Consider the following 27,213-nt stretch of genomic DNA (forward strand, 5'->3'; position numbering starts at 1 on the left):
GCTCTTTTAGAGCGCTCCCCACACCCATCAATACCAAGCTACCCAGGTACGGGTCAAGGTCAAGGGATCCCCAAGTGGATCTAATAGATGCACTAGCAGTGCCCTGGAGGTTCAAACTAATCTTTTTCCTCCATTACCGCTTCTTCCTCGAGTGGTGGCCCGCATCAAGCAGGAGCGGGTATCAGTAATTCTGATTACTCTATCGTGGCTGCGAAGGACGTGGTTCACGGATCTAGTGGGGATGTCCTCATCTCCTCCATGGAAGATACCTTGTCGCAAAGACCTGCTGATACAAGGTCCATTTATTCATCAAAATCTAGATCCTCTGAGGCTGACTGCATGGAGATTGAACGCTTAGTCTTAGCCAAGACAGGTTTCTCTGTGTCATTGATTCTCTTATTCAAGCTTGTAAACCAGTTACTTGGTGTATCTACTACAAGGTGGGGAGGACCTACTTATTCTGGTGTGAAGAGTGTGGTTTTTCCTGGCACAGAGTTAAGGTGGCCAGGATCTTATCTTTTCTCCAGGATGGGCTGGAGAAGGGCCTTTCTGCTAGTTCCCTGAGGGGACAGATTTCAGCCCTGTCGGTTTTATTGCACAAGAGACTGGCTCAGCTTCCAGATGTGAAGTCCTTTGTTAAGGCTCTGATTAGGATCAGACCTGTGTTTAGATCTGGGGCTCCACTTTGGAGCCTAAATCTTGTTCTTCGGGTTTTGCAAAAGGTTTCGTTTGAGCCTCTGCATTCCGTTTCTGAGATCTCTGCTTTGAAATGTGAGCCCCCTTATCTGATTTTTCATGCAGATAAGGCAGTTTTACGTACTAAATTAGGTTTTCTTCTTAAGATTGTGTCAGATCGCAACCTCAATCAGGAGATTGTAGTTCCTTCCTTGTGTGCTAATCCTTCTTCATTAAAGGAACGCGTACTTTACAATTTGGATGTGGTTTGAGCCTTGAAGTTCTATCTTCAGGCTACTAAGGAGTTTAGACAATCTTCCTCTTTGTTTGTTGTCTATTCGGGAAAGTGTAAGGGGCAGAAGGCTACTTCTACTTACCTATCTTTTTGGTTAAGGAGTGTTATCCGCTTAGCTTACGAGACAGGGACATCGTCCTCCTGAGAGAATAACGGCTCATTCCAGAGCGTTAGAACAGTGGCTTGCTCTTGGGCCTTTAAGAACGAGGCCTCTATGGATCAGATTTGTAAGGCGGCTACCTGGTCCTCCTTTTATACTTTTTCAAAATTTTACAAGTTTGATGTTTTTGCTTCGGCTGTAGCAGCTTTCGGGAGAAAAGTTTTGCAGGCTGTGGTGCCCTCAGAATAGAGTCCGCCTCTTCCTTTTTGTTCCCTCCCGTTATTCATTCAGTGTCCGCTGGAGCTTGGGTATAGTTTTCCCAACAGTAAGGAATGAAGCCGTGGACTCTCCCTATCTGGAAGGAATTAAATTTATCTGGTAAGCATAAATTATGTTTTTACTAATATTAAAGGGATATGAAACCCAAAATGTTTCTTTCATGATTCATATTTAACTATCTAATATAGTTCTATTATCAATTTCTCTTGTAAGATGTATCGAGTCCACGGATTCATCCATACTTGTGGGATATTCTTCTTCCTAACAGGAAGTGGCAAAGAGAGCACCCACAGCAGAGCTGTCTATATAGCTCCTCCCTTAGCTCCACCCCCCCAGTCATTCTCTTTGCCTGCTTAACTGCTAGGAAGGGTAAAGTGAGTGTGGTGAAAAAAAATGTTGTTTTTATTTTCTCAAGCAAAAGTTTGTTATTTTAAATGGTACCGGTGTGTACTATTTACTCTCTGGCAGAAAAGGGATGAAGATTTCTGCAAGGAGGATGATGATCTTAGCACTTTGTAACTAAGATCCACTGCTGTTCTCACAAGGGCTGAAGAGTACAGGAAAACTTCAATTGGGGGAACGGTTTGCATGCTAAGCTACATTGAGGTATGTTCAGTCTATTTTTTTCTAGACAGACTGTGATAATTCTAGAAAAAGTCTGGCAATATCCCCATGAGGGAAGGGTAAGCTGTATTCAGACACTTAGTAGGAATCCCAGCTTGCATAAAGGGCTCATTGGTTACTGGTGACACTGTTAGGAAAAAACATTTTTTTTATTGCAAACATAACGTTTTTTGAGGGACGTTAAGGGGTCATTGTGGCTTATTTAAGGGTTATCAACCCACATGGCTAGTTTGGAAACACTCTGGTGTGTTTCTTTTAGGCCCCATAACATCGAGTGAGGTGGGAGGGGCCTATTTTCGCGCCTCAGTTGCACATTTTCTTTTACTCGGACATCCAGCTGCTTCTCCAGAGTGTCCTGCTGTGTTTGAGGGCTTAAAGAAGTTTTTTCCCCCACAAATCTTTCCCAAAGGGCAGGTAGGTGCCACAGCAGAGCTGTGGCAAGGTGCTGAACGTGTTTTTACCGGTTTCTGACGTTTTGTCAATCCAGTTTTTACATTAAGGGGTTAATCGTTTATTTGTGTAGCTGTGCAATCTTACTAAAGTTTTTTGATGCTACTGTAAAAATTTTGTAAAGTTTACTGCATTTTTACACGGTTTTGCAGAGTTTGTGCATCTTTTTTTCTCTTAAAGGCACAGTACCGTTTTTTTCTAAGTATTATTTGCTTTGATTAAAGTGTTTTGCAAGCTTGCTTGTTTCATTACTAGCCTGTTTAACATGTCTGACATCAATGAATAATCCTTGTTCAATGTGTTTAGAAGCAATTGTGGAACCCCCGCTTAGAATGTGTCCCACTTGCACTGATATGTCTATAAATTATAAAGAGCATATTTTAGCACTTAAAAATATAGCAATAGATGATTCTCAGACAGAAGGAAATAAGGGTTTGCCATCTAGCTCTCCCCAAGTGTCACAACCAGTAACGCCAGCACAAGTGATGCCAAGTACCTCTAGTGCGTCGAATTCATTTACTTTACAAGACATGGCAACAGTTATGAATACAACCCTCACAGAGGTTTTATCTAAACTGCCTGGTTTACAAGGAAAGCGAGACAGCTCTGGGTTAAGAACAAATGCTGACCCGTCTGACGCTTTAGTAGCCGTATCAGATATACCCTCACAAGGTTCTGAAGTAGGGGTAAGGGATTTGTTATCTGAGGGAGAAATGTCTGATTCAGGAAAGATGCTCCCTCAGACAGATTCTGATATGACGGCCTTTAAATTTAAGCTTGAACACCTCCACTTATTGCTCAGGGAGGTATTAGCGACTCTAGATGATTGTGACCCTATAGTGGGTCCAGAAAAATTGTGAAAATGGAGAAATACTTAGAGGTTCCTGTTTACACTGATGTTTTTCCAGTCCCTAAGAGGATTGTGAATATTGTTACTAAGGAGTGGGATAGACCAGGTATTCCACTCGCTCCCCCTCCTGTTTTTAAGAAAATGTTTCCCATATCTGACACCATGCGGGACTCGTGGCAGACGGTTCCTAAGGTGGAGGGAGCTATTTCTACTCTCACTAAGCGTACAACTATACCTATCGAAGACAGTTGTGCTTTCAAAGATCCTATGGATAAAAAATTAGAGGGTCTCCTGAAGAACATTTTTGTTCATCAAGGTTTTCTTCTCCAACCTATTGCGTGCATTGTTCCTGTAACTAATGCAGCTGCTTTCTGGTTCGAGGCTCTAGAAGAGGCTCTTCAGATGGAGACTCCATTAGAAGATATTATGGATAGAATTAAGGCCCTTAAGTTGGCCGATTCTTTCATTACAGATGCCGCTTTCCAACTGGCTAAATTAGCAGCAAAGAATTCAGGTTTTGCCATTGTAGCACGCAGGGCGTTATGGCTTAAGTCCTGGTCTGCTGATGTAACATCAAAATCTAAACTTTTGAACATCCCTTTCAAAGGAAAGACCCTATTCGGGCCTGAACTGAAAGAGATTATTTCAGACATCACTGGAGGGAAAGGCCATGCCCTCCCTCAGGATAAAACAAATAAAATGAGGACCAAACAAAATAATTTTCGTTCCTTTTGGAACTTCAATGGTGGTCCCGCTTCAGCTTCCCCTGCTGCAAAGCAAGAGGGGAATTTTGCCCAATCCAAGTCAGTCTGGAGACCTAACCAGGCATGGAACAAGGGTAAACAGGCCAAGAAGCCTGCAGCTGCCTCTAAGACAGCATGAAGGGGTAGCCCCCGATCCGGGACCGGATCTAGTAGGGGGCAGACTCTCTCTCTTCGCTCAGGCTTGGGCAAGAGATGTTCACGATTCCTGGGCTTTAGAAATTGTGTCCCAGGGGATATCTTCTGGACTTCAAAGACTCCCCCCCCCCCCCCCCAAGGGGGAGATTTCACATTTCTCAATTGTCTGCAAACCAGACAAAGAGAGAGGCGTTCTTACGCTGTGTAGAAGACCTACATACCATGGGAGTGATCCGCCCAGTTCCAAAAGCGGAACAAGGGCTAGGGTTTTACTCAAACCGGTTTGTGGTTCCCAAAAAAGAAGGAAATTTCAGACCAATCTTGGATCACAAAATTCTAAACAAATTTCTCAGAGTACCTTCATTCAAGATGGAGACTATTTGGACTATTCTACCGTTGATCCAGGAGGGTCAATATATGACTACCGTGGACTTAGAGGATGCGTATCTACACATCCCCATTCACAGAGATCATCATCAATTTCTCAGATTCACCTTTCTGGACAGGCATTACCAGTTTGTGGCCCTTCCCTTCGGGTTGGCCACGGCTCCCAGAATTTTCACAAAGGTGCTAGGGTCCCTTTTGGCGGTTCTAAGGCCACGGGGCATAGCAGTGGCGCCTTATCTAGACAACATCTTAATTCAGGCGTCGACTTTCCAGCTAGCCAAGTCTCACACGGACATCGTGTTGGCTTTTCTGAGATCTCAAGGGTGGAAGGTGAACATAAAAGAGTTCTCTCTTCCCTCTCACAAGAGTTTCCTTCCTAGGGACTCAGACTCGGTAGAAATGAAAATATTTCTGACGGAGGTCAGAAAATCAAAACTCTTAACCACTTGCCGAGCTCTTCATTCCATTCCTCGGCCATCAGTGGCTCAGTGTATGGAGGTAATCGGACTCATGGTAGCGGCAATGGACATAGTTCCTTTTGCCCGCCTACACCTCAGACCACTGCAACTATGCATGCTCAAACAGTGGAATGGGGATTATGCAGATTTATCTCCTCAACTGCATCTGGACCAGGAAACCAGAGATTCTCTTCTCTGGTGGTTGTCTCAGGACCACCTGTCTCAGGTAATGTGTTTCCGCAGGCCAGAGTGGCTCATAGTAACGACAGATGCCAGCCTGCTAGGCTGGGGTGCAGTCTGGTACTTCCTGAAAGCACAGGGCTTATGGTCTCGGGAGGAAACTCTCCTCCCGATAAACATTCTAGAACTGAGAGCGATATTCAATGCGCTTCAGGCGTGGCCTCAGCTAGCTGCGGCCACATTCATCAGATTTCAGTCGGACAACATCACGACTGTAGCTTATATCAATCATCAAGGAGGAACACGGAGTTCTCTAGCGATTATGGAGGTAACCAAAACATTCCGATGGGCGGATGATCACTCTTGCCATCTCTCAGCAATCCATATCCCAAGGGTAGAGAACTGGGAGGTGAATTTCCTAAGTGGTCAGACTTTTCATCCGGGGGAGTGGGAACTCCATCCGGAGGTATTTGCCCAGCTGACTCAGCTATGGGGCACACCAGAATTGGATCAGAACGCCAATCTTCCTTGTTACGGGTCCAGGTCCCGGGATCCCCAGGCGGTACTGATAGATGCTCTAGCAATGCCCTGGTCCTTCAATCTGGCCTATGTATTTCCACCGTTTCCTCTCCTCCCACGTCTGGTTGCCAGAATCAAGCAGAAGAGAGCTTCGGTGATTCTGATAGTACCTGCGTGGCCACACAGGACTTGGTATGCAGACCTAGTGGACATGTCATCTGTTCCACCGTGGACTCTGCCAAGGAGGCAGGACCTTCTAATCCAAGGTCCGTTCAAGCATCCAAATCTAATTTCTCTGCGTCTGACTGCTTGGAGATTGAACGCCTGATTTTATCAAAGTGTGGTTTCTCTGAGTCGGTCATTGATACCCTGATTCAAGCTAGAAAGCCTGTCACCAGGAAAATCTATCATAAGATTTAGAGCAAATATCTTTATTGGTGTGAATCCAAGGGTTACTCGTGGAGTAAGATTAGGATTCCTAGAATATTGTCTTTTCTCCAAGAAGGATTGGAGAAGGTATTATCAACTAGTTCCTTAAAAGGACAGATATCTGCTTTCTCTATTCTTTTACACAAACCTCTGGCAGATGTACCAGACGTTTAGGCGTTTAGTCAGGCCTTAGTCAGGATCAAGCCTGTATTTAAACCTGTTGCTCCGCCATGGAGCCTAAACTTTAGTTCTTAAAGTTCTTCAAGGGGTTCCATTTGAACCTATGCATTCCATAGATATTAAGCTTCTATCTTGGAAAGTTTTGTTTTTAGTAGCTATCTCTTCGGCTCGAAGAGTTTCTGAGTTATCTGCTTTACAGTGTGACTCACCTTACCTTGTTTTCCATGCACATAAGGTGGTTTTGCGTACCAAACCTGGATTCCTTCCTAAGGTTGTTTCTAATAGGAATATCAATCAGGAAATTGTTGTTCCTTCACTGTGTCCTAATCCTTCATCAAAGAAGGAATGACTGTTGCACAATCTTGATGTGGTTCGTACTTTAAAGTTCTACTTACAAGCAACTAAGTCAAACATCTTCATTGTTTGTTGTTTACTCTGGTAAGCGGAGAGGTCAAAAGGCTACGGCTACCTCTTTCTTTTTGGCTGAAAAGCATCATCCGTTTGGCTTATGAGACTGCTGGCCAGCAGCCTCCTGAAAGAATTACTGTTCATTCTACTAGAGCAGTGGCTTCCACATGGGCTTTTAAAAATGAGGCTTCTGTTGAACAGATTTGTAAGGCGGCGACTTGGTCTTTGCTTCATACTTTTTCCAAATTTTACAAATTCGATACTTTTCCTTCTTCGGAAGCTATTTTTGGGAGAAAGGTTCTACAAGCAGTGTTGCCTTCCGTTTAAGGTACCTGTCTTGTCCCTCCCTTCATCCGTGTCCTAAAGCTTTGGTATTGGTATCCCACAAGTATGGATGAATCCGTGGACTCGATACATCTTACAAGAGAAAACCGAATTTATGCTTACCTGATAAATTTCTTTCTCTTGTGATGTATCGAGTCCACGGCCCGCCCTGTCTGTTTAAGACAGGTAGTATATTTTTATTTTAAAAACTTCAGTCACCTCTGCACCCTATAGTTTCTCCTTTCTCTTGTTAAGTGTATCCAGTCCACGGATCATCCATTACTTATGGGATTTTAACTCCTCCCCAACAGGAAGTGCAAGAGGATTCACCCAGCAGAGCTGCTATATAGCTCCTCCCCTAACTGCCATTACCAGTCATTCTCTTGCACCCAACGACTAGATAGGATGTGTGAGAGGACTATGGTGATTATATTTAGTTTTATACCTTCAATCAAAAGTTTGTTATTTTATAATAGCACCGGAGTGTGTTATTCCTTCTCTGGTAGAATTTGAAGAAGAATCTACCTGAGTTTTTACTATGATTTTAGCCGGCGTAGTTAAGATCATATTGCTGTTTCTCGGCCATCTGAGGAGAGGTAAACTTCAGATCAGGGGACAGCGGGCAGATTAATCTGCAAAGAGGTATGTAGCAGCTTATTATTTTCTGACAATGGAATTGATGAGAAAATTCTGCCATACCGATATAATGTAAACTCAGCCTTAAATGCAGTAGCAGCAACTGGTATCAGGCTGTCATGTATGTATATTTTACACTTCAGTATTCTGGGGAATGGCACTTCACTGGAATTATACTGTGTGCATAAGACTTTAGCCTAATTTGCAGGGACTGGCAACAGGCTCTTTAATAACACTTAATTTATGTTAAACGTTTTTTGCTGGCATGTAAAATCGTTTCATTTTCTGAGGTACTGGGTGAATAAAATGTTTTGGGCATTATTTTTTCCACTTGGCAGTTGTTTTATTTAATTTATGACAGTTTATTGATCTCTCTCACTGTTGTGTGTGAGGGGGAGGTCAAAAAATTCAGTCAGAAGCTCATTGTATTTCCTGCATGATCCGGTTCATCTCTACAGAACTCAGGGGTCTTCAAAACTTGTTTTGAGGGAGGTAATCATTCACAGCAGAGCTGTGAGATTGTAGTTGACTGTGATAAAAAACGTTTATTTCTGTAACTTTTTTTTCTGCTATCAGGGTTAGTTATCCTTCGCTAATGGGAACAAGCCTTTGCTAAAATTGTGTTTTTTACAAAGATTTGATGCTATAACCTTTCAGTTTATTAACTTTCAACTGTCATAACTCTTTCTGTGCTTCTTATAGGCACAGTACGTTTTCATATTATAGTAAATTACTTGAAAAGTATTTCCAAGTTGCTAGTTTATTTGCTAGTGTGTTAAACATGTCTGATTCAGAGGAAGACATCTGTGCTATATGTGCTAATGCCAAAGTGGAGCCCAATAGAAATTTATGTACTAACTGTATTGATGCTACTTTAAATAAAAGTCAATCTGTACAAATTGAACACATTTCACCAAACAACGAGGGGAGAGTTATGCCGACTAACTCGCCTCACGTGTCAGTACCTGCATCTCCCGCTCGGGGGGTGCGTGATATTGTGGCGCCGAGTACATCTGGGCGGCCATTACAAATCACATTACAGGATATGGCTACTGTTATGACTGAAGTTTTGGCTAAATTACCAGAACTAAGAGGTAAGCGTGATCACTCTGGGGTGAGAACAGAGTGCGCTGATAATGTTAGGGCCATGTCAGATACTGCGTCACAACTTGCGGATTCGCCATTCAGGCGCGCAGAGCACTGTGGCTAAAATCCTGGTCAGCTGACGTTACTTCTAAGTCTAAATTTCTTAATATACCTTTCAAAGGGCAGACCTTATTCGGGCCCGGATTGAAAGAAATTATCGCTGACATTACAGGAGGTAAAGGCCATGCCCTGCCTCAAGACAGAGCCAAACCTAAGGCTAGACAATCTAATTTTCGTTCCTTTCGGAATTTCAAAGCAGGAGCAGCATCAACTTCCTCTGCTCCAAAACAAGAAGGATTTGTTGCTCGCTACAGACAAGGCTGGAGACCTAACCAGTCCTGGAACAAGGGCAAGCAGGCCAGGAAACCTGCTGGTGCCCCTAAAACAGCATGAATTGAGGGCCCCCGATCCGGGAACGGATCTAGTGGGGGGCAGACTTTCTCTCTTCGCCCAGGCTTGGGCAAGAGATGTCCAGGATCCCTGGGCGCTAGAGATAATATCTCAGGGATACCTTCTGGACTTCAAATACTCTCCCCCAAGAGAGAGATTTCATCTGTCAAGGTTGTCAACAAACCAAATAAAGAAAGAGGCGTTTCTACGCTGCGTACAAGAGCTTTTATTAATGGGAGTAATCCATCCAGTTCCACGGTCGGAACAGGGACAAGGGTTTTACTCAAATCTGTTTGTGGTTCCCAAAAAAGAGGGAACTTTCAGGCCAATCCTGGATTTAAAGATCCTAAACAAATTCCTAAGAGTTCCATCGTTCAAAATGTAGACTATTCGGACAATTTTACCCATGATCCAAAAGGGTCAGTACATGACCACAGTGGATTTAAAGGATGCTTACCTTCACATACCGATTCACAAAGATCATTACCGGTATCTAAGGTTTGCCTTTCTAGACAGGCATTACCAGTTTGTAGCTCTTCCATTCGGATTGGCTACGGCTCCGAGAATCTTCACAAAGGTTCTGGGTGCTCTTCTGGCGGTACTAAGACCGCAAGGAATTGCGGTAGCTCCGTACCTAGACGACATTCTGATACAAGCTTCAAGCTTTCAAACTGCCAAGTCTCATACAGAGTTAGTACTGGCATTTCTAAGGTCGCATGGATGGAAGGTGAACGAAAAGAAGAGTTCTCTCTTTCCACTCACAAGAGTTCCCTTCTTGGGGACTCTTATAGATTCTGTAGAAATGAAGATTTACCTGACAGAAGACAGGTTAACAAAGCTTCAAAATGCATGCCGTGTCCTTCATTCCATTCAACACCCGTCAGTAGCTCAATGCATGGAGGTGATCGGCTTAATGGTAGCAGCAATGGACATAGTACCCTTTGCACGCCTACATCTCAGACCGCTGCAATTGTGCATGCTATGTCAGTGGAATGGGGATTACTCAGACTTGTCCCCTACTCTGAATCTGGATCAAGAGACCAGAAATTCTCTTCTATGGTTCTGATAGATGCTTTGACAGCACCTTGGACCTTCGGGATGGCTTATGTATTTCCACCCTTCCCGATGCTTCCTCGATTGATTGCCAGAATCAAACAGGAGAGAGCATCAGTGATTCTAATAGCGCCTGCATGGCCACGCAGGACTTGGTATGCAGATCTAGTGGACATGTCATCCTGTCCACCTTGGTCGCTACCTCTGAAACAGGACCTTCTGATCCAGGGTCCCTTCAAACATCAAAATCTAATTTCTCTGAAGCTGACTGCTTGGAAATTGAACGCTTGATTTTATCAAAACGTGGTTTTTCTGAGTCAGTTATTGATACCTTAATACAGGCTAGGAAGCCTGTTACCAGAAAGATTTACCATAAGATATGGCGCAAATACTTATATTGGTGCGAATCCAAGAGTTACTCATGGAGTAAGGTTAGGATTCCGAGGATATTGTCTTTTCTACAAGAAGGTTTAGAAAAGGGTTTATCCGCTAGTTCCTTAAAGGGACAGATTTCAGCTCTGTCCATTCTTTTACACAAACGTCTGTCAGAAGTTCCGGACGTTCAAGCTTTTTGTCAGGCTTTAGCTAGGATCAAGCCTGTGTTTAAAACTGTTGCTCCACCATGGAGTTTGAACTTAGTTCTTAATGTTTTACAGGGGGTTCCGTTTGAACCCCTTCATTCCATTGATATCAAGTTGTTATCTTGGAAAGTTCTGTTTTTAATGGCGATTTCCTCGGCTCGAAGAGTCTCTGAGTTATCTGCCTTACATTGTGATTCTCCTTATCTGATTTTTCATTCAGACAAGGTAGTTCTGCGTACTAAACCTGGGTTCCTACCTAAGGTGGTCACTAACAGGAATATCAATCAAGAGATTGTGGTTCCATCTTTGTGTCCTAATCCTTCTTCGAAAAAGGAACGTCTGCTACACAATCTAGATGTAGTCCGTGCCCTGAAATTTTATCTACAGGCAACTAAGGATTTTCGACAAACGTCTTCCCTGTTTGTCGTTTATTCTGGTCAGAGGAGAGGTCAAAAAGCTTCGGCTACCTCTCTCTCCTTTTGGCTTCGTAGCATAATACGGTTAGCCTATGAGACTGCTGGACAGCAGCCTCCTGAAAGAATTACAGCACATTCTACTAGAGCTGTGGCTTCCACTTGGGCCTTTAAGAATGAGGCTTCTGTTGAACAGATTTGCAAGGCTGCAACTTGGTCTTCTCTTCATACTTTTTCCAAATTTTACAAATTTGACACTTTTGCTTCTTCGGAGGCTGTTTTTGGGAGAAAGGTTCTTCAGGCAGTGGTTCCTTCCGTATAAAGAGCCTGCCTGTCCCTCCCGTCATCCGTGTACTTTAGCTTTGGTATTGGTATCCCATAAGTAATGGATGATCCGTGGACTGGATACACTTAACAAGAGAAAACATAATTTATGCTTACCTGATAAATTTATTTCTCTTGTAGTGTATCCAGTCCACGGCCCGCCCTGTTACTTTAAGGCAGGTAATTTTTCCATTAAACTACAGTCACCACTGCACCCTATGGTTTTCCTTTCTCTGCATGTTTTCGGTCGAATGACTGGTAATGGCAGTTAGGGGAGGAGCTATATAGCAGCTCTGCTGGGTGAATCCTCTTGCACTTCCTGTTGGGGAGGAGTTAATATCCCATAAGTAATGGATGATCCGTGGACTGGATACACTACAAGAGAAATAAATTTATCAGGTAAGCATAAATTATGTTTTTTCTTCCTAGCCTTCGGTTGAATGACTGGGGGGGGGGGAGCTAAGGGAGGAGCTATATAGACAGCTCTGCTGTGGGTGCTCTCTTTGCCACTTCCTGTTAGGAAGGAGAATATCCCACAAGTATGGATGAATCCGTGGACTCAATACATCACAAGAGAAAGAAATTTATCAGGTAAGCATAAATTCTGTTTTTTCTTAGTTCTTTTGGTATCTTTTGTTGAAAAGCAAAGGACTTATGCTTAGGGACCGGCCTATTTCTGGAGCACTATATGGCAGCAAATTTGCTAGAAAGTTATCCATTTGCAAGAGCACTATATAGCAGCACTATTTCCTGCCATGTAGTGCTCCAGATTCCTACCTAGGTATCTCTTTAACACAGAATATCATGGGAACTAAGCACATTTGATAATAGAAGTAAATTGGAAACTTGTTTTTAAATTGTTTGCTTTATCTGAATGACAAAAGAAAATGTTTAGGTTTTATATCCTTTTTAAACTTAAAGGGACATAAAAGTAAAGAAAAGAAAATGCTCTAAAGTGTTGAAGCATTTCTTATTGCATTTATTGCTTACATATAACTATGCTTTTATCCCATGCAGCAATGCACTATATTGGGACCAAGCTGAACACATCTGATGACCCAATGACAAGAGGCATGTGTGTTGTTACCAATCACCAGCCAGTTTCCAGTAGTGCTTTGTTCTCTGCAGTTGACTTTTCATGGTTTAAAAACATAGTAGTATATAAGCAACAGTCCAATATGAAAAAAGAAAAAAAAATTGGTTTTATGTTCCAGGTACCTGGAATGTTTCTGGCGGTTAGACCCCAAATCCCACAATATGGTATATATGATAGTATAGATATGAAATAGCAAAAGAACAAACAGGAACAGAAGGCTCTTCCTAGAACTTTTCTTATGTCATTTGATTTTGTTTTTCCCTTTTTATTGGTTGTTATTATTTATATAAGAATCTCCTGTTTGGGAGTTAAGTGCGCTCCCTATAGTCTAAGGTTATACATCTTAGAGCAGTGCTTTCCAAACTGTGTGTCGTGACACAGTGTGTCGGCAGCAATGTGTAGGTGTGTCCCTGCTTCAGCACACATTTTTTGGAATTTAATTTTTTTTTTTAAATAGTTTTTTGTTTTCTGACTTTCCGCCTGCCTGCTACGCATATCACATGGTTGACACGTGATTGATACCTAGTGGGTCACAGATCATCTTAATCTATTGACTCAGCTCAGTGGGAACTGAAACTATTCCCATTGGCGGCACATTGGCTCCTGACTGCACGTGTAGTCTCCTCGATCGGCTCGTGACTGCATGTGTAGTCAGTGAGTGGGACAGCAGTGTGTTTGAAGCACAAGCAGTAGTCAGTCGGACTCACAGAGCTGAAGGCGGCAGCTTAAACGCTGAGCTGAAGTCAGAAGTCAAAGTGGGGTTTTTTTTGCAGCTAGCTCCCAGTAGTGCATTGCTGTTCCTGCTCTTGATATATGGATAGGAAGTGGAAGCTTAAAAATGCTTGATGATAAAATGTGAGTGTCTTTCTCTAATATTACACCAAATATTCAGAAACTATGTTTATCCGATCAACCTCATACATCCCATTAAAATAGTAAGTAGCTATTGGTGTTATTAAACTTTTTTTTTAATCTTGCACATACTTACTGTTACTTGTAAATACATTTAGTTATTATATCATTTATGTGTGTGTCCGTATCTCTTAAAACAAGTTAGCTTAACCTCCTGTTTGTTAGTGCAACTGAATCACTGTGTTGCGAAATGATGTAGGTCTAAAAAAGTGTGTCACCAACATGAAAAGTTTGGAAAGCTCTGTCTTAGAGGTTTGTTGTGTAGATTGGAAATAGGCATTTGGCACAAGGTCCCTGTTGTAAGTTCATTAAACATTTTTTATATGTAAAACTGTGGCAGATGGCATTTCCAAAACCAAAAAAACAGGGGTTCAGCATTATTGAAATATAATGTCAAAATGGTTTGCTAAGAAGGTTTTGCATCAGTCATAGGGTAAATTCTCTATAACAAATGACCGAAATGCTCAATCTGGGACAATGGCGTATTTAGGTTTTGTGCTGCCCTAGGCACTCAAAATATATATGTCTGTGTAGTGTATGTATGTGTAGTGCAGTGTGCATGTATGGTAAGTGTGTGAATGTATGTCTGTGTAGTGTATGTATGTGTAGTGCAGTGTGCATGTATGGTGAGCGTGTGCGTGTATGTCTTAGTAGTAAGTGTAGTGCAGTGTGCGTGTAGTGAGTGTGTGTGTAGCATCTCTCTGTGTAATTTGGGTATTTAAACACCTACTGTATGAAGGAGTTTACATCTGTGTTAAATTATACCCAGCAAAAGCTTTATCTGTACATTTATATACAAGAAAGGGGTGGTGGACATATATTTTATATACAGGATGTAGATTATATAGCTAATGATACCATGTAGAAAGCCAGTAATGCTACATGCAGATAGTCCACATTTTAAGAATAAATAGGGTACACAGATATGTCCAGAAATCAGTTATACAATCATTAGACAAACTGAGCTGCTTCAAACTGTGGTACAATATTACCTGTTACAGATATCCTACAACCAATCAAGCCACAACCTAAGTAAAACAAAATAATCACTGTATAAACTTTCCTCTTTGGCTGCCAAGGAGTTAAAAAAAAAGACCTTTCAAGAAAGGGCTTTCTTCACTCACCTCTGTTAGAAGCAGGGAGATTGATTGGCAGCACATACCAAAGCTATCTAACCAGGAAGACTTTTGAACCGACATTTTCCCTGAATAAGCACTTTGATCAGTTGAGGGGGGAGCAGAAGGTCAGGTCAGCACACAAACAGTTTTGACATAAGGCGACCTGAGCACAATTCATCTTACTCTGACAGACCGGTGTCTTAAATTAAACCATCTACCATAGGAATTTGTATACCACGTCACTTCCGGTGACGTACAGTCAGCTGGTGGAGGTTTGTGGCGCTCACTGCGCATGCGCTAGAGGCCCAAACTCCTTACGACAGCTGATGAGAATAACACCGGCATGAGTGCTCCGCCCACCAATTCCCCCTTCTCTATACAGAAGCCCATTTGTACAAAGGAATAGCCAATGGCCCATAAATAATGAATACACAAAAATATACATCAGACTGCTGCCCCCCTGAACCACATGTTCTACTTGCTACTGTGGACACTCAAAAGGAAACTAACTGCATGAGGTTGTGTGTCAACGATCAGCCCCAATAGTATTAATCTTGTAGTGTAAACTAAATAAATATTTGTTTCCATCAAATCTCAAGCCTTTACTTACCCCACACAGCTTTCTCCCCACTCCTGCAAATCAGACCATCCGACTTCCATACACGCCAGTCCTCACTCACTGCTCAACAATTAGTGGCAGTGCTATTGCTATATTAATTAAATTTCCCAAATTTTTTAGAGAGCTAGCTAGCTGGGGTATAGTCACACAGACTTTTAAATTAAAAAATAGAATACTTGTATTTTGTGAGAGGTGTTAATAATGTGCCCACATGTTGCATGATGCCCAGCACTAAAACAAACACAGGACAAGTTCATTAACAGCACTGTGGTGGGAGATCTGGCTTTGGAATTTGCTTGGTATAGGAAGTAAAACTATATTTGAGGATTTGTTTGCAATTGTAACATTATGTAATATCTTTGAATTATTATCGTTTTTGTAACTCCTCATTCTTTGGTATTCCCTTGTAGATGACACGGTTAGTTCTGCCTGGCATGGTGAACAGGTGAGTCATTATCTGTTGCAGACGCACAAATAAACACTATCCAGACAGGGAGCTCATTATTATTTATAGGGGAGAATACTTTCTTTGAAAAAAATCATTTTAGTGACTAATCAGCACGGCCTCCATGTTGGGAGTGATTGGAGGTGAGTCATAAGGATGGAGGGTGAGTCACCAGCATCGTGGAATCCTTCAACTCTCTCCTCGCCACTCTCGTGCTGATTTTCTTTTTTTACAGCAGAATTAAAAAAAGTCTGCCTGAGTCATCAATACAAACTCAACAGCTTTCTATTTTTAGGGGGGATTTACAGCAACTAGGGATGGAGAGTTCCTTGGGAAAAGCCGGCTTTTAAGCTGTGGCATTTGAGCAATAGCAGAAATGGTTAGCAGTGTAAAAAGCATGTTATTGATGTGCCCACCCTGTCTGGGCTTTCTGTGGGTAGCATTCAGTCTGTGGACATGTATCTTATCCCTTCCCTAATAGAGAGGCCTACAGGCTTTCTGACATGCAAAATCCAATATGTTTTAACATTAAAATAAGTGTGCCCAAATGGTACCCGAAGATCTCTTAAAGGGACATTATACTGCTGGACACAGCTTCAGCTGAATGGTTACTCCTGTTTTCCTCCTGTTTCTGCAACACTGTTCAGAGCTGTTCCCTAGTTTTAACCCTTTAGAGGTACTTGTTATTGAAACTTCACATTTTCATACTGAGCAATACCATTTTAGTGTGCACGTATGCTTGCACTCTGTGACAGAAGCGGTGACCGTTCACAGATCATTGATGTTGACAACATTGTCATATCTGTATCAGGCACTTCAGGTTAACTCACACATTACAGAACAGGATATTTCTTCTGTTATGTGTGATCAGTCCACGGGTCATCATTACTTCTGGGATATAACTCCTCCCCAACAGGAAATGCAAGAGGATTCACCCAGCAGAGCTGATATAGCTCCTCCCCTCTACGTCAGTCCCAGTCATTCTCTTGCACCCAACGACTAGATAGGATGTGTGAGAGGACTATGGTGATTATACTTAGTTTTTATGACTTCAATCAAAAGTTTGTTATTTTATAATAGCACCGGAGCGTGTTATTACTTCTCTGGCAGACTTTGAGGAAGAATCTACCAGAGTTTTTGCTATGATTTTAACCGGAGTAGTTAAGATCATATTGCTGTTCTCGGCCATCTGAGGGAGGTAAAAGCTTCAGATCAGGGGACAGGGGCAGATGAATCTGCATTGAGGTATGTAGCAGTTTTTATTTTCTGAATGGAATTGATGAGAAAATCCTGCTATACCGTTATAATGACATGTATGTATACACTTCAGTATTCTGGGAATGGTACTTCACCGGAACTACTTTGTTAAAGGCCACTAATCTTTTTAATAAGTATTATATCATGTTAAACGTTTTTGCTGGAATGTAGAATCGTTTACACTGCTGAGGTACTGAGTAAATAAATGTTTGGGCTTTATTTTCCACTTGGCAGTAGTTTATTTTGAATTGTGACAGTTTCGTTTCTCTTCACTGCTGTGTGTGAGAGGGAGGGGCCGTTTTTGGCGCTCTTTGCTACGCATCAACAATTTCCAGTCAGCTATTATTTTTCCTGCATGATCCGGTTCATCTCTGACAGATCTCAGGGGTCTTCAAACTTCTTGAAGGGAGGTACATTCTCTCAGCAGAGCTGTGAGAATTTGTTATATTGACTGTGGATAAAGACGTTACTCAGTAATTTTTATGTCAAATTTAGTTATGTTATCTTACTAATGGGAACAAAACCTTTGCTAAAAGTTGTGTTGTTTTAAAGTTGATGCTATAACTGTTCTCAGTATATTATCTCAACTGTCATTTAATCTTTAATCGTTTAAGTACCTCTTTGAGGCACAGTACGTTTTTGCTAAAAAAGACTATAACCAGGTTGCAAGTTATTGCTAGTGTGTTAAACATGTCTGACTCAGAGGATATCTGTGTCATTTGTTCCAATGCCAAGGTGGAGCCCAATAGAAATTTATGTACTAACTGTATTGATGCTACTTTAAATAAAAGTCAATCTGTACAATGTGAACAAATTTCACCAATCTGTGAGGGGAGAGTTATGCCGACTAACTCGCCTCACGCGGCAGTACCTGCATCTCCCGCCCGGGAGGTGCGTGATATTATGGCGCCTAGTACATCTGGGCGGCCATTACAGATAACATTACAAGATATGGCTACTGTTATGACTGAAGTTTTGTCTAAATTACCTGAGCTAAGAGGCAAGCGTGATCACTCTGGGGTGAGAACAGAGTGCGCTGACAATACTAGGGCCATGTCTGATACTGCGTCACAGCTTGCAGAGCATGAGGACGGAGAGCTTCATTCTGTGGGTGACGGTTCTGATCCAAACAGATTGGATTCAGATATTTCAAATTTTAAATTTAAATTGGAGAACCTCCGTGTATTACTAGGGGAGGTCTTAGCAGCTCTCAATGATTGTAACACCGTTGCAATACCAGAGAAACTATGTAGGTTGGATAAATACTTTGCGGTACCGGCGAGTACTGACGTTTTTCCTATACCTAAGAGATTAACTGAAATTGTTACTAAGGAGTGGGATAGACCCGGTGTGCCGTTCTCACCCCCTCCAATATTTAGAAAGATGTTTCCAATAGACGCCACCACTCGGGACTTATGGCAAACGGTCCCTAAGGTGGAGGGAGCAGTTTCTACTCTAGCTAAGCGTACCACTATCCCGGTGGAGGATAGCTGTGCATTTTCAGATCCAATGGATAAAAAATTGGAGGGTTACCTTAAGAAAATGTTTGTTCAACAAGGTTTTATTTTGCAACCCCTTGCATGTATCGCGCCGATTACGGCTGCGGCAGCATTTTGGATTGAGTCTCTGGAAGAGAACCTTAGTTCATATACGCTAGACGACATTATGGACAGGCTTAGAGTCCTTAAACTAGCTAATTCATTCATTTCGGAGGCCGTAGTACATTTAACCAAACTTACGGCTAAGAACTCAGGATTCGCCATACAGGCACGTAGGGCACTGTGGCTAAAATCCTGGTCAGCTGATGTTACTTCTAAGTCCAAATTACTTAATATACCTTTCAAGGGGCAGTCCTTATTTGGGCCCGGTTTGAAAGAAATTATCGCTGACATTACAGGAGGTAAGGGCCACGCCCTACCTCAAGACAAAGCCAAAGCTAAGGCTAGACAGGCTAATTTTCGTCCCTTTCGGAATTTCAAAACAGGAGCAGCATCAACCTCCACTGCACCAAAACAGGAAGGAGCTGTTGCTCGTTACAGGCAAGGCTGGAAGCCCAACCAGTCCTGGAACAAGGGCAAACAGGCCAGGAAACCTGCTGCTGCCCCAAAGACAGCATGAACCGAGAGCCCCCGATCCGGGACCGGATCTAGTGGGGGGCAGACTTTCTCTCTTCGCCCAGGCCTGGGTAAGAGATGTTCAGGATCCCTGGGCGCTAGAGATCATATCTCAGGGATACCTTCTAGACTTCAAATTATCTCCCCCAAGAGGGAGATTTCATCTGTCAAGATTGTCAACAAACCAGATAAAGAAAGAAGCGTTTCTACGCTGTGTACAAGATCTGTTATTAATGGGAGTGATCCATCCGGTTCCGCGGTCGGAACAAGGACAAGGGTTCTACTCAAACCTGTTTGTGGTTCCCAAAAAAGAGGGAACCTTCAGACCAATCTTAGATTTAAAGATTCTAAACAAATTCCTAAGAGTTCCATCGTTCAAAATGGAAACTATTCGGACAATCTTGCCCATGATCCAAAAGGGTCAGTACATGACCACAGTGGATTTAAAAGATGCTTACCTTCACATACCGATCCACAAAGATCATCACCGGTATCTACGGTTTGCCTTCCTAGACAGGCACTACCAGTTTGTAGCTCTTCCATTCGGATTGGCTACGGCCCCAAGAATCTTCACAAAGATTCTAGGTGCCCTCCTGGCGGTACTAAGACCGCGAGGGATTTCGGTAGCTCCGTATCTAGACGACATTCTAATACAGGCTTCAAGCTTTCAAACTGCCAAGTCTCATACAGAGTTAGTTCTGGCATTTCTAAGGTCGCATGGATGGAAAGTGAACGAAAAGAAGAGTTCTCTTTTTCCTCTCACAAGAGTTCCATTCTTGGGGACTCTTATAGATTCTGTAGAAATGAAGATTTACCTGACAGAGGACAGGTTAACAAAACTTCAAGATGCATGCCGTGTCCTTCATTCCATTCAACACCCGTCAGTAGCTCAATGCATGGAGGTGATCGGCTTAATGGTAGCGGCAATGGACATAGTACCTTTTGCACGCCTACACCTCAGACCGCTGCAATTATGCATGCTAAGTCAGTGGAATGGGGATTACTCAGATTTGTCCCCTACTCTGAATCTGAATCAAGAGACCAGAAATTCTCTTCTATGGTGGCTTCATCGGCCACACCTGTCCAGGGGGATGCCATTCAGCAGGCCAGACTGGACAATTGTAACAACAGACGCCAGCCTACTAGGTTGGGGCGCTGTCTGGAATTCTCTGAAGGCTCAGGGATTATGGAATCAGGAGGAGAGTCTCCTTCCAATAAACATTCTGGAATTGAGAGCAGTTCTCAATGCCCTTCTGGCTTGGCCCCAATTAACAACTCGGGGGTTCATCAGGTTTCAGTCGGACAATATCACGACTGTAGCTTACATCAACCATCAGGGAGGGACAAAAAGCTCCCTAGCAATGATGGAAGTATCAAAGATAATTCGATGGGCAGAGTCTCACTCTTGCCACCTGTCAGCAATCCACATCCCGGGAGTGGAGAACTGGGAGGTGGATTTCTTGAGTCGCCAGACTTTTCATCCGGGGGAGTGGGAACTTCATCCGGAGGTCTTTGCCCAAATACTTCGACGTTGGGGCAAACCAGAGATAGATCTCATGGCGTCTCGCCAGAACGCCAAACTTCCTCACTACGGGTCCAGATCCAGGGATCCGGGAGCGGTTCTGATAGATGCTTTGACAGCACCTTGGAACTTCAGGATGGCTTATGTGTTTCCACCCTTCCCGCTGCTTCCTCGATTGATTGCCAAAATCAAACAGGAGAGAGCATCAGTGATTCTAATAGCACCTGCATGGCCACGCAGGACTTGGTATGCAGATCTAGTGGACATGTCATCCTGTCCGCCTTGGTCTCTACCTCTAAGACAGGACCTTCTGATACAGGGTCCGTTCAAACATCAAAATCTAACTTCTCTGAAACTGACTGCTTGGAAGTTGAACGCTTGATTTTATCAAAACGTGGTTTTTCTGAGTCGGTTATTGATACCCTGATACAGGCCAGGAAGCCTGTTACCAGAAAGATTTACCATAAAATATGGCGTAAATACCTATACTGGTGTGAATCCAAACATTACTCCTGGAGTAAGGTTAGGATCTCTAGGATCTTGTCCTTTCTACAAGAGGGCTTAGAAAAGGGTTTATCGGCTAGTTCATTAAAGGGACAGATTTCAGCTCTGTCCATCTTGTTACACAGGCGTCTGTCAGAAAATCCAGACGTCCAGGCCTTTTGTCAGGCTTTAGCTAGGATCAAGCCTGTGTTTAAAGCTGTTGCTCCACCATGGAGTTTAAACTTAGTTCTTAACGTTTTACAGGGTGTTCCGTTTGAACCCCTTCATTCCATTGATATAAAATTGTTATCTTGGAAAGTTCTGTTTTTAATGGCTATTTCCTCTGCTCGAAGAGTCTCTGAGTTATCAGCATTACATTGTGATTCTCCTTATCTGATTTTTCACTCAGACAAGGTAGTTCTGCGTACTAAACCTGGGTTCTTACCTAAGGTAGTTACTAGCAGGAATATCAATCAAGAGATTGTTGTTCCATCCTTGTGTCCAAATCCTTCTTCAAAGAAGGAACGTCTTCTACACAATCTGGATGTAGTTCGTGCTCTCAAATTCTACTTGCAGGCAACTAAAGAGTTTCGTCAAACTTCTTCCCTGTTTGTCGTTTATTCTGGACAGAGGAGAGGTCAAAAAGCTTCTGCTACCTCTCTCTCTTTTTGGCTTCGTAACATAATACGTTTAGCCTATGAGACTGCTGGACAGCAGCCTCCTGAAAGAATTACAGCTCATTCCACTAGAGCTGTGGCTTCCACTTGGGCCTTTAAGAATGAGGCCTCTGTTGAACAGATTTGCAAGGCTGCAACTTGGTCTTCGCTTCATACTTTTTCCAAATTTTACAAATTTGACACTTTTGCTTCTTCGGAGGCTATTTTTGGGAGAAAGGTTCTTCAGGCAGTGGTTCCTTCTGTATAAAGAGCCTGCCTATCCCTCCCGTCATCCGTGTACTTTTGCTTTGGTATTGGTATCCCAGAAGTAATGATGACCCGTGGACTGATCACACATAACAGAAGAAAACATAATTTATGCTTACCTGATAAATTCCTTTCTTCTGTTGTGTGATCAGTCCACGGCCCGCCCTGTTTTTAAGGCAGGTAAATATCTTTTAAATTATACTCCAGTCACCACTTCACCCTTGGTTACTCCTTTCTCGTTGATTCTTGGTCGAATGACTGGGACTGACGTAGAGGGGAGGAGCTATATCAGCTCTGCTGGGTGAATCCTCTTGCATTTCCTGTTGGGGAGGAGTTATATCCCAGAAGTAATGATGACCCGTGGACTGATCACACAACAGAAGAAAGGAATTTATCAGGTAAGCATAAATTATGTTTTTTACATTTGTTCAGTTTTTATACACATATTAAAAGTTACATAACATATATTAAAAATGAATAGTATAGAGCAACGACATCATTGCAAAAAACATAAACCTTCTGCTTTAAGAAACCCGAACTGCACAATACAGCCGCCAATGTCACTGATTTATGAATGGGTACCGCTTCCGTCACAGAGCTCAAGCGTAACTACACTCCAAGATGGTGGCGCCCAGTACAAAAATGTGGAGTGTGACCATCAGTAAGGCATTCAAATATGAAAACAGCTTTAAAGTGAGCTATTCACTCAGAAGAAAAAACAATAGTATAGTGACAAGTCACCGTAATACTGTGGTTGTGCCCAGCAGTTTAACGCCCTTTAAAGTGCTGACCAGTAGATGTCAAGACTGTTGTTTGATTTCCCATTTCCCTTTCAGCCAGTAGGGATAGCATCAGCTCAAGTTGAAAGAAATGCATAAATGTGTTTTGCACAAGTATATTCTACACCTCTATAATGGTTCTAATAAAAAATAGATATTTGGTGCAAGAGTATTAGTCCCTTTGTTAATTGAAGATTTTCTGTGGGAGTTCAGACTTGATTCTGCTTAGAACATGCATAAGTAGATTACACAGACGTCATAACCAAAGAAATAGTTATGCTTCTTTTTCAAGATACGATGAGTCCATGGATTTCATCCTTACTTGTGGGATATCGCCTCCTGGTCAGCAGGAGGAGGCAAAGAGCACCACAGCAGAGCTGTATAAATAGCTCCTCTCTTCCCTCCCAACCCAGTCATTCTCTTTGCCTGTGTTAGTTAGATAGGAGATGGCAAAGTGAGGTGTTAGTGAAGATTCTTCAATCAAGTGTTTATTATTTTTTAAGTGGTGCCACTGAGTGCTACTTTGTGCTAGGGTGTAGCCTAGACCAGATCCGTCTCTTCAGTAAAAAGAGAAGCATTTGGTGGCTTTAAAGCAATGGGAACTTGTGGGACGTAATTCTCACTGCGCCTCCCATATACTGTTGCTGCCCTATTCAGGGAAAAAATCTGAGAGATCTTACTCAGTATTTTCCTTTGTTATCCTCAGGTCCATGTGAGCAGTAGGACTTCACACACCTGGGAGCTGCCTTTGCTGTCTGCAGATGCTGAGGTAAGTGCCATTTTTTTATTTCTGGGCCGGGATATACCCTTAGAGGATATAAAAGAACTCAGAAGATATGGCCACTCATATTGTGAATAAAAGCCATTAGAGAAAAGATGGACTTTTAACTCAGGTATGTTTTGCTTTTAGACAGCACATGTATGGCTCTTTAAGAAGACCTAATCTCCCGGTGGTTTCATTAACTACATGCCGCCCGGGAGATTACTCTGTTGATATTCCCTAGACGGGATAATTGGCTCAGGGCCAGGGTTCAGATTCCCCTTGATAATCTGTCACATCTCCCGGCGGTTACATAATAGAGCAATGCCGACTGGGAGATGCTTATTGGGCAATTTTATTCCCTATGCTTCAGGAAATGGGAGTTTTGGGGGTTGTTAAGCGCCTTTTTTTACGTTATCGTGCACTTTATCTCATCTCCCAGCGGTTACAGAAACAATTCCGACCGGGAGATGACTGCATGGTTAACTTTTGCATACGCTCACGAAGGGCGGTCCTTGGAGGCGTCTTTCACATTGGGCGCCTTTTGTCTCCCGGCGGGTCAATAATTCTATCTTGCCGCCCGGGAGTTATCTGCTGTTTATAAGCATTCTAGAACTACTGTTTGAATAACACGCTATTGATCATCTCCCGGCGGTTCAATAAGATCTACATGCCGACCGGGAGATGATTGCGTGGTAAATTCTGCGTACGCCCACGAAGGACGGTCCTTGCAGGCGTCTCTTACATTGTGTGCCTTTATCAGTTAAAGACTGTTTACATGACACGCTTTTGCTCATCTCCCGGCGGTTCAATAGTTCTACATACCGACCGGGAGATAGATTGTCAACACAGTAAGGTGTCATTGTGGAGTATCGCACCCTGTTTCCCCTCTCTATATGGATCATTTTGATAGGGATCCAAGGAGATATGTTTTACCATATTTTAGACTCAATTGTAGTCTATTTATTTGAAACACACACACTAAAGGCCCTTGCCTAGTCTTTGTGTTGCGGTGGGACCCCGGTTTATAGTTCATACTACTCAGAGGGAGATACTACTGAGGGGTATTGATAAGCTAGCAATATTTTTTATGCTGTTTGGGCCCTATTTACTGCAAATTCTTAATAAGGAAAAATGTTACCCTTTTAAAATTTAAAGAGATAGCAACACATTTGCTTGTGTTGATTTTATTTTATATACTCCTTCTAAAGTGACTATTAGAAGTCTGGTGACAACGGTCAATACTTTCCGCATTTTTCTACCTATAGTGTCCGTTATTATTGCTCACCCACAGGCAGTGCTCTGCGGTTACAACAATATTGATATTAATATTGGTCTGGTTCTGCATGACAGAAATAGATGCTCTTTTATAATTTAAAGAGACAGTACGGTTTTAAAAAAAAAAAGCAAAAACATTGCAGCTGTTTTTTGTTAGTCATTTTTTGTGACTTAGGATGGTATAAAAACGCACATAAGTAAATTTAGCCGGTCTGGTAGCTCAGCAAATGCTAAGACACTAGGGCTTAAAGGGACATGACACCCACATTTTTTCTTTTATGATTTAGAAAGAGAATGCAATTTTAAACATCTTTCTAATTTACTTATATTATCTAATTTGTTTTATTCTCTTGATATTATTTGCTGAAAAGCATATCTAGATATGCTCAGTAGCTGCTGATTGGTTGCTGCACATAGAAGCCTCATGTGATTGGCTCACCATGTGCATTGCTTTTTCTTCAACTAAGGATATCTAAAAAAAATGAAGCAAAATAAATAATGGAAGTAAATTGTAATGTTGTTTAAATTTCTATTCTCTATCTGAATCATGAAAGAAAGATTTTGGGTTTAGTGGCCCTTTAATTCTGTAGCAACCCAAGGGTTGCAGGTTCGATTTCAGTTAATATTAGCAGCACCTTGAGACCCTTACGGGTGATTAAATTACCGCCACGGGTGCGGTGGCATATTGCTTAGACAATCTAATTGAGTCGCTTCTGTCCGAGGCTCCCTTGGAGGAGATACAAGACAAGATAAAGGCAATGAAACTTGCTAGTGCTTTTATTAACATACGCTTCTTTGCAGGTCTTAAGCGGGTAACTAAGAGTTCAGGTTTTTCGGTTCTAACCCACAGGGCCTTATGGCTAAAGCCTTGGTCCGCGGATGCGTCTTCTAAGACTAAGCTCCTTACTATCTTTAAAAGGGTAAGACCTTGTTCGGACCTGTTTTGAAGGAGATCATCTCTGGTATCTCGGGAGGTAAAGGCAGACAGACTAATTTTCGTTCCTTTCGGAATAATAAAAGAATTGCTTCCTCTTCCTTCGCCAAGCAGGAACAACCTAAGCCTGCATGGAGGCCCTACCCTTCTTGGAAGCCCAAGCAATCCAAGAAGCATGGAGGGCATGCTCCCGATCCGAGGCCGGATCTGGTAGGGGGCAGTCAGACTTGGGTGCAGGATGTTCAGGATCCCTAGGCTTTAGAAATAGTTTCCCAGGGGTACAAGTTGGAATTCAAAGATTTTTCCCCTATCGGCATGTTCCTGCCTTCAAGATTATCTGCAGACCAGATGAAAAGAGAGGCGTTCTTACGTTGCGTAGAGGATCTCTCTGTTAGGGTAGTGATCGTTCCCGTTCCGGCACAGGGTTAGGGTTTTTACTCTAATTTGTTTGTGGTTCCCAAAAAAAGAGGGAACCTTCAGACCGATCTTGGACCTCAAGAGTCTAAACGAAATTCTAAGAGTTCCGTCTTTCAAGATGTTAACGGTATGTTCCATGCTACCACTGATTCCTGAAGGTCAGTTCATGACCACAGTGGACCTAAAGGAAGCATGCCTACATGTTCCCTTTCTCAGGGACTATTACAAATTTCTAAAGGTTTGCATTCTTAGCAAACACTTTCTGTGCATGGCGTTACCTCTTGGCATGGCCACTGCTCTAAGATTATTTACAAAGGTGCTGGTATCTCTTCTGGCGGTTCTTTGACCGCAGGGCATTGGAGTGGCGCCGTCTCTGAACGTCATTTTAATTCAAGCGCCATCATTTCAACAAGCCAGATCCCATACCAACCTGGTGTTATCCTTCCTGTGTACTCATTGGTGGATGATAAATCTGGAAAAAAGCTCCTTGTTTCCAAGTACAAGGGTAACCTTTCTAGGGACCATAATGGATTTCCTGTCGATTAAAAAAAAAAAAAAAATTCTGACAGAGGTCAGGAAATCTAAGTTGTTACATACCTGTCGTGCCCTTCAGTCCACTCTCCGGCCTTCGCTGTATGGAAGTATTTGGGCTGATGGTGGCGACAATAAATATCATCCCTTTTGCTCGGTTCCATCTCGGACCTCTACAGCTTAGCATGCTCAGGCGATGGAACGGGTATTATACAGACCTGTCTCCTCTGTTAACTCTTAATCGGGATACAAGGGATTCTCTTCAGTGGTGATTGTCTCTGGATCATCTATCCCAGGGAACCTGCTTTCGCAGGCCGGCTTGGGAAATTGTGACAACAGACGTCAGCCTTCTAGGGTGGGGAGCTGTCTGGAACTCCCTGAAGGCTCAGGGACTTTGGACTCAGTCAGAGTCAGTTCTCCCTATA

General features: G+C 42.6%; 1 protein-coding gene across 1 annotated transcript in view; it reads left to right on the forward strand.

Moving 5' to 3' along the window:
* HSD17B12 (hydroxysteroid 17-beta dehydrogenase 12) overlaps positions 1 to 27,213 on the forward strand; it is a 412,681-nt gene that overhangs the window by 290,669 nt on the left and 94,799 nt on the right. Inside the window, exon 7 of the mRNA XM_053720221.1 lies at positions 15,756 to 15,790. Coding sequence (XP_053576196.1) covers positions 15,756 to 15,790 — 35 coding nt within the window. The remainder of the gene's footprint in view (positions 1 to 15,755; positions 15,791 to 27,213) is intronic.

Source organism: Bombina bombina, chromosome 7, assembly GCF_027579735.1.
Source record: "Bombina bombina isolate aBomBom1 chromosome 7, aBomBom1.pri, whole genome shotgun sequence".
Classification (NCBI taxonomy): domain Eukaryota; kingdom Metazoa; phylum Chordata; class Amphibia; order Anura; family Bombinatoridae; genus Bombina; species Bombina bombina.